We start from the raw sequence: 8,375 nt of genomic DNA, 5'->3' as shown, positions 1-8,375 counted from the left end.
CTCCAACCTACTGGAATCTGTGAATCTGTGACTGCATCCAGCACTGGTGCTATGCTGGTTGCTGTGCAAACACCAGCAACCACCAACCTGCCCCAGCAAACTTGGGTGTTTAGAGAAAAGGCCAGTGAGGAAAAAGAAGGAGCAGAGGAGATAAACAGCAGATCAGGAGCAGAGATGGAAATAAGATACTGAAAATCATGTCCTGGAGCCATATATGAACCCTGAACAAGAAAGGAGCTAGACCAGCAGGTATTAACAGAAATACAGTTATTTGGAGACATGGATAGAAGGACACATTTGGTTTAAAGGTCATGTTTAAGCCCCAGGACCTACAACCTATTTTGCTTGAACTCTACAAACTAGTTTAACCAGAGAATAGATGTGATGTGTCTTTCTGCTTCCTGAGTTGGGCTAGGATGCAGAGATAAAGCTTGCAGGGATGAAGCTAGAGTATTTATGAGACAAATGCAGGAAAAATGGAAAAGTCCACAAAAACAGGCCACAAAAAAACAAACCCAAAAGACATTTCAGCTACATAAGCCCTTTACTAGGGCTCAAAAAAAAAGGCAAAAACTTCCAGTGCAAGTTGAGAACAAATTAAGTGTATATTATATTATATTAATCTCTGAAATTACCTGAAAGGAATGATGGCTAGTACTTGTAAAACAGAGGTAGGATGCTCATTAATGATGAAATCAAGAATGCCAGTGGGACAGAAAGCCCAAGACAGAGGCAATTTGTTAGTTTGCTTCATTTTGTGTGCTTGAAAGCAGTGAATAAGGAGTTACTGCCACCTTAAGTCAGTCATCTTTTAATTCTATCCTTTTTCTGTAAGGTTTCAGTACTCCAGAAGAGAACACTTTGCAAACATCTCACATGCCATTTGTCACTAAAACTTGGGCACATCCTCTAAAGCTGCCACTCTCTACTGCCACTAATGTGGTGACAGGTTGGACTTGATGATCTTTGAGGTCTCTTCCAACCTTGGTGATTCTGTGATTCTGTAATGGCTGATATCCTGCAGTGACTGGCACCTGGGTAGGACCTTGCCAGAGATCCCAGAGTTTGGAACATGCAGCTGGAGCCAGGGCAGATGGGGGAGCTCAGCCCTCAGGCCACCCTTATCCCAACACCTTCTCACAGGTCATCAGCAGAGCCATAAAAAAAAGTCACAAAATTTAATTTTTAGTGTTCCCTTGGACCCAGATCCTGTCCCAGCTGAGAGGAAGAATCACAGAATCACCAAGGTTGGAAGAGACCTCAAAGATCATCAAGTCCAACCTGTCACCACAGACCTCATGACTAAACTATGGCACCAAGTGCCACATCCAATCCCCTCTTGAACACCTCCAGGGACGATGACTCCACCACCTCCCTGGGCAGCACATTCCAATGGCTAACGACTCTCTCTGTGAAGAACTTTCTCCTCACCTTGAGCCTAAACTTGCCCTGGCACAGCTTGAGACTGTGTCCTCTTGTTCTGGTGCTGGTTGCCTGGGAGAAGAGACCAACCCCTTCCTGGCTACAACCTCCCTTCAGGTAATTGTAGATAGCAATAAGGTCTCCCCTGAGCCTCCCCTTCTCCAGGCTAAACAACCCCAGCTCCTTCAGCCTCTCCTCACAGGGCTTGTGCTCAATGCCTCTCACCAGCCTCATTGCCCTTCTGTGAATACATTCAAGTGTCTCAATGTCCTTCTTAAACCGAGGGGCCCAGAACTGGACACAGCACTCAAAGTGTGGTCAAGCAGCAGGCACCCCTCTACATTAAATATTGTCTTCCCAACAGTAACACACCAAAAGCTGCTGCCTACTGCAGTCTTCAAGGTCACATCTGACACTTTGAAAACGTTCAGCGTAATCCATTTTGCATCTTAACAGCATTTAATTCCTTCGGTGAGGAGCCGCAGGCAGTGATCTTCTCCATTAGTGGCCTTTTTTTGGTGACTGTCACAGAACATGCCTTGTGCAGCAGCAGGGTGCACACAAGAGCATTTTAAATTGTACTGGGTCTACATCCAGCTTGCTCGCCATATGTTTAAAGCTGAAAGCACTCTAGCATTAGCTACAGCGCACATGCAGACACATCATTTGTTTCACATTGAAGCGCTCTTGGATACACTTTTACTTCAGACTAGCAAAGATAAATGACTTGCTGGAAGACATCATGTGTAGGACAGAAAATGTATATTGCAGAGACCAGAGATTTTTCTAAACCCTTTATTATTGTTGCAATGAATCAGCGTTTGCTACTTGATGTAATCTTGGCAGCAGGGCAATGTGCTCCTTACCGGCTCAAAGTGAAACGCAGAGTGGCTGTTGGATTTCGAAACGGCATCTCTGTTTTTGTTTGAGAGGAGGTGCATAAATAGGGCCATTAGGTGACAGGTCTCAAAACACATAGCAAAGGATTTTGCCTTTGGAAGGTGGCTATTACAGATCAGACTCTGCATATTACCATTTTTTATCAACATAGCTGAGTATGAAAGAGATGAAAAAGAAGGCATTGCAGTGAAGTCTTTGAGCCTGCACACAATTAGACACGCTGGTCTAGTTCTAAGTGCATGATGGTTTGCATCAGAAATAGTGTGGCCAGCAGGAGCAAGGAAGTCATTGTGCCCCTGTACTCAGCACTGGTCAGGCCACACCTTGAGTATTGTGTCCAGTTCTGGGCTTCTCAATTTAAGAAGGACATTGAGACTCTTGAACATGTCCAGAGAAGGGCAACGAGGCTGGGGAGAGGCCTTGAGCACAAGCCCTGAGAGGAGAGGCTGAGGGAGCTGGGATTGTCTAGCCTGGAGAAGAGGAGGCTCAGGGGAGACTTATTGCCTGAAAGGAGGTTGTAGACGGGTGGAGGATGGTCTCTTCTCCCAGACAACCAGCACCAGAACAAGAGGACACAGTCTCAAGCTGCACCAGGAGAAGTTTAGGCTTGAGGTGAGGAGAGAGTTGTTAGCCATTGGAATGTGCTGCCCAGGGAGGTGGTGGAGTCACCGTCCCTGGACGTGTTCAAAAAAGGATTGGATGTGGCACTTGGTGCCATGGTTTAATAGTCATGAGGTGTTGGGTGACAGGTTGGACTTGATGATCTTTGTGGTCTTTTCCATCCTTATTGATTCTATGATTCTATGTGACTCTCCACAAATGCACCTTTGCTTACAGATACAACATTGGCAGGGTAAGAGCCAAAAATAATAACCTCTGACTCTATATTTTCAAGTAAGGATATATCAAACTTTTTTTTATCAGACATCTTCTCCTCACCCACCCCTCCAAATCTGTTGGAGAGTATCCATCCTGTCTGACACAGAGCTAAAACCTTTTATGCTGATAATACCTGGAAAGGGCTTAGTGCAGTAGATAGTGTTGACATTTTTCTTTGGAACTGTGCAGTGATTTAAGAGTATAAGCACCTTACAAGAGCAAAGCTGAGCAGAACAGGATCTGAAACTCCAGTCCTAGCCAGTATTAACTGCAGTGGAAAAGGACCTTTGAAAACAAAAATCTAGTGAATGCAATTTCACAAGCATTGTATGCATGCACACCCCCCCAGATGTGTTTAATATAGCCCTGTCCTTCTTGCTTTCCCTATGACCCTGATAACATTAAAGAATAAAAATTGCTTACATCCACTGTCTTGCTCCCCTCCTTCCTTGCTCTCAACCTTTGTATTTGTTACCTGAAAAGGAAAAACTTTTCTCTGTGAGGGTGACGAAACACTGGAATGGGCTACCCAGAGAGGCTGCGGAGTCATCTTCTCTGTAGACCTTCAAAACCCACCTGTGTGACCTCCTCTAGGTGATCCTGCTCTGGCAGGGGGGTTGGACTTGTGATCTTTTGAGGTCCCTTTCAACACCTAACATTCTGTGATGCTGTTATCTCTTTGCACCTCCACATTGTTAACTGCATCTCATTAGGTGAAGGAGGGGACTTGATGGGGTCCTTGGTTGCATGGTTTAGTTGATTAGATGGTGTTGGATGATAGGTTGGACATGATGATCTTGAAGGTCTCTTCCAACCTGTTCTGGTCTATTCTATTCTATTCTATTCTATTCTATTCTATTCTATTCTATTCTATTCTATTCTATTCTATTCTATTCTATTCTAACACCCTCAGCTCTCTAGATAAAGAGCAAAAAGATATTAATACTTGTTTGAATATTACTAAAATTTACAAAAGCCAACAGGATTATGACATACACTGTGAATGTGTGACATACACCATGAATGCGTGACATACACTGCCCCGTACTCAGTACTGGTTAGGCCACACCTTGAGTCCTCTGTCCAGTTCTGGGCCACTCAATTTAAGAAGGACATTGAGACTCTTGAATGTGTCCAGAGAAGTGCAATGAGGCTGGGGAGAGGTCTCGAGCACAAGCCCTATGAGGAGAGGCTGAGGGAGCTGGGGTTGTTTAGTCTGGAGAAGAGAAGGCTCAAGGGAGACCTCATTACTGCCTACAACTACCTGAAGGGAGATTGTAGCCAGGAGGTAATTGGTCTCTTCTCCCAGGCAATCAGCACCAGAACAAGAGGATACTGTCTCAAGCTGCACCAGGGGAAGTTTAGGCTTGAGGTGAGGAGAAAGTTCTTCACTGAGAGAGTTGTTAGCCATTGGAATGGGCTGTCCAGGGAGGTGGTGGAGTCACCATCCCTGGAGGTGTTCAAAAAAGGATTGGACATGGCACTTGAAGCCATGGATAAGTAGTCATGAGGTGTTGGGTGACAGGTTGGACTTGATGATCTTTGAGGTCTCTTCCAATCTTATTGTTTCTATTATTCTATTATCCTATGATTCTATGACTCTCCCCCAAGTGGAGAAAACCCGCTGCAGTCCTTCCTCATGCAAGATTTGCAGTGACACCACCGGGACTTTTGCTGCAGCAACAGCTTGCAGAACTGACACCTGCAAATACAACTGCACCGCGTATAAGCTGAATTGATGACATAACAAATAATATTTAATATATAGCATTGAATGCATACACATCAATACCAGTGCTGTAACAACAAAACAGAACTCGTAAAATTAGCAGCAGTTTCTTGCAAGTACAAAAATACACTTCTTTTTTTTTTTTTGTTTTCCTCCTTTTTTTTCCCCAGAACATATATATAATAGCAAAATTTCTCAGGATATATTATACAAACTCAAAGCATTTAGATAATGCATCACTTTTAATATATTATATGATGTTTTAGGTGCTGCATAATAAAATGACATGTGTTCTGCTTGCAGTAATACGCAGTGCCATGTACAGCGACGTTAAGGAACTATTCACAACTTAAACACCAACAGAACAGCCAAGGAAGCACAGTAAATGAAACACACAGGGTTGCAAGGTGTTAGTCACAAGCTTCAGCATTTCTCTTTACACAGCTTTTGAGCTTATTTTTTTTCTTTCTCTCTTTTGCAGTGTGAAAGGAATAACTACACCTATTGAACATACCTCATAAACATACAGAAAACAACACACTTACTCCTCGGAGGATGATGAAGGTAATACCCATCAGTTTCAGAACAGTAGTATCATACCACAGTTATGGAATCTATGCTGACTTTGCACACTACATCAGAACCACAAAGGACTGGGACTCACATCCGCAAGGCTCAACACACAAGTGGTCAAGGGTGGAGGCCCAGCAGGCACCCCCACTGCCCTGACAGGCTCAGAGAACAGGGTGCTGCTTTCAGGTGCCTCCTGGGACCCTTCCAGATTGTCTGGAGATTTCTGTTTGCTTGCTTTTGAGCAATTTTTGTGATTTTTACAATGTTCTTGCAAAGTTTTTATGTGGGAACATTACTCAGTTTCCTTAAAAAAAGAAAACTCATGAATCTGAGGACTGCTCAATTAAATTTGAACAACCCAGATATTAAACTTACAATGAACACACATCAACACCAAAGGCATTTCCTTCTCGGTGTTTACTTGGAGTGTTAAGATTCCTCTGCCAAAAAGCTCTGGTCAGTCTCTTTAAACTTTGGATAGCTGTAATGCTCTTCTAGACCTCCTCTTTGATCTTGGATCATGAAGTCTGTCTCTTTCTGTGACTTTTAGAGGTAATGACTGAATATCAGGCTTAAACAAATAGCAGCTGACTCCATCAGCAGCCTTCAGGGGTGCTGGCCTGCTGCTGGGCTCCACCAAGCCCCCCTCAGCCAAAGCATTGGTAGGTTGTGGAGATGGCAGCACCTTGCTGGGTGTAACCAAACAGTCATCAGCTGCTTCAGGAGCAGTGTCATCCCGCTTCTTTAGCGACTGAAAAGTGCTATCAAAAGGGGAGGAGGTTTCAGTTGGGGTAAACACAGACTGGTCTGAAAACTGAGAAAAAGCACTGTCCAGAGAGCTCATCGATGACACAGATGGAGATGTCCCAGGAGAAGACAGGCTAGAAGAACTGAATCCTGAGCAAATATTTAATCCCTCTAGAGCTGGGGGCAGGAGGCAACGGGACAAGTCTTTCTTTTCAATGTTTTGGTTTGTGTTGTCACTTTTACCAATATTAATCCCTATAATCAAGCTCTGATTGATAAGCTTTTGTCCTTCCATCTGCAACGACCGAAGCTGATGGAGATAATCTTCATCTTCATGAGACAGGACAACATCACAGCTCGCTTTGCGTGTTGCCTTCTCACGACCATCACCAGTGCGGGCAAAGCTGGGTGCAAGGAGGCCAATAGTGGGCTCTGAGGAGCGCCTGTGTCTCCTCGAGGTTTTGAGCGTGCCTGAGGTAGCTGCTGAAGAGAAGCCCCGTGCGCCGGAGCGGAGAGACTCCTCTGCGTTCTCCGGTGATGAAAACTTCCGGTGTACATCAGCAGGAATTGTCAACGGCTTCGATTTGGTTTTCGTTTGGATTTCATCCACCTCCGTCTGCTCCGAATCGCCATCGCTCAGCGTGAAGACAGACTCCCTGCTCCTGTTATCCTGATCCCGGTTCTTAATCCAGTCGCTGGAAGAAGAATCAGCTTCATCGTTCACCTCGTTTTCCAGGCTGTCATAGGAAGAGTCATTCAGATGGAGAGAAGCAGCATCTGCAAGGACAAACCAAGTTGTTAACACATCAGTGACTGAACCACCCTGCTGAGAAGCAGCTGCTCGGTTGAGGTTTTGTTTTTTTGGCAAGCCTCCTTCACTTTCAGGAGCATTTGCCCTTTAAAGATTCTTCAAGCAGAAATGGCAATGATTTCAGAAAAGAATACTGCCTGATTTTGAAATGGAAAAAACTAAATGAGTGCTAAGTTGCTCCTCAGTCAACAAACAGGATAATGGCACAAACAAGCAAGGGTTATGTTCTTTGTTGTTGTTGTTGTTTGGGGCTTTTTTCTTACATCTGAATGTTCAGTAGCAGGTAATCCATAAATCCAGCCATGAACAATAATTTATATACAAGACATTGAATCAGTGATTTATTGAATGTTCCTTTTTTTTTTGTTATTGAATGTTGAAGGCAACATTTAACCTTTCTTTCCTCCTTTTAGACAAGTTAACAGGGGGTACTTCATGCTTTTATGGTCTTCCAGAAAATATAGTATTTTTAAGAGCGATGTTTTGAAGAACATTCCAGTTTCAGTTTAAACAGTCACCTTGTTTCCAGTGAGCAGTGCACACCGGGGCCCTACTCTCTATGTGCAGCAACTGGAGTGACATTAAATCTCTCCTGCCCTGGGCTACACTAAGCTGACTTATCTCACATTTGCAGCAGACAGAGTTCATGCATGCACAGCCACCATGCCTCAGTGCATGCCTGGAAACTTGTTCAGCTGCCATATAACCTTTTGTGGGTCTGAGCTCTCTGTCCCATCACAGCAGATACCATATGCCTCCACTCCTGGGGAAGGGGCAGGCACATTTCACTAGATTTCTCCAAATTTCACTGGAGGCAGAGCATGAGGAGTTTGGGATGTTTTGTCAGTGTGGCATGCCAGAGCAAGTGCCATTGCCACTTTTAGTATGTGTCAGCTGTGCCAAAATTTATTTTACAGAAATGCTGCTTTGGAAATATTTTAAGGAGAGACTCAAAACCCCAGGCAGAATTGATAGTATCACAGAGTAGGAGAGAAAAAGAGCATTAATGACATTCATGAATGCTATGCCAACTGGATTGTCAGGCATTTTCCCTTCCCAGTTCCATGATTTTTCTGTGCTAGTAGCAAAGTCTGAATGCTCCACTGAAACTGTGAAGATGTCTTTGTTCTGATAATGAAGAATAGACACTTTCAGCCCTAACAGAATGGTGTGACAGCTGTATTACAACCATGGTTGATCACTGACTTCCTGATATTTAGGGAAAACAAAAGCTGGGGCAAAAATTCTGGACTTGACAAGAATTTTTCTCCAGACTATTTTATTTCTTGTTCTTTGTTTCCCCTTCTTCCCTTT

General features: G+C 44.0%; 1 protein-coding gene across 2 annotated transcripts in view; it reads right to left on the bottom strand.

Moving 5' to 3' along the window:
* Nucleotides 1-4,822: 4,822 nt before the first annotated feature.
* The window catches only part of ARHGAP20 (Rho GTPase activating protein 20), a 76,021-nt gene continuing 72,468 nt past the window's right edge, over nucleotides 4,823-8,375 (bottom strand). For both annotated transcript variants that reach the window (XM_068144503.1, XM_068144513.1), the window contains exon 15: nucleotides 4,823-7,027. In XM_068144503.1, the coding sequence (XP_068000604.1) occupies nucleotides 5,970-7,027 (1,058 nt within the window). In that variant the 3' untranslated portion in view covers nucleotides 4,823-5,969. The remainder of the gene's footprint in view (nucleotides 7,028-8,375) is intronic.

The sequence above is a fragment of the Melanerpes formicivorus genome, unplaced genomic scaffold (assembly GCF_026170545.1).
Source record: "Melanerpes formicivorus ecotype bairdi unplaced genomic scaffold, bMelFor1.0.p_v2 SCAF_1, whole genome shotgun sequence".
NCBI lineage: Eukaryota > Metazoa > Chordata > Aves > Piciformes > Picidae > Melanerpes > Melanerpes formicivorus.
This window is presented reverse-complemented; position numbering and strand designations above follow the sequence as displayed.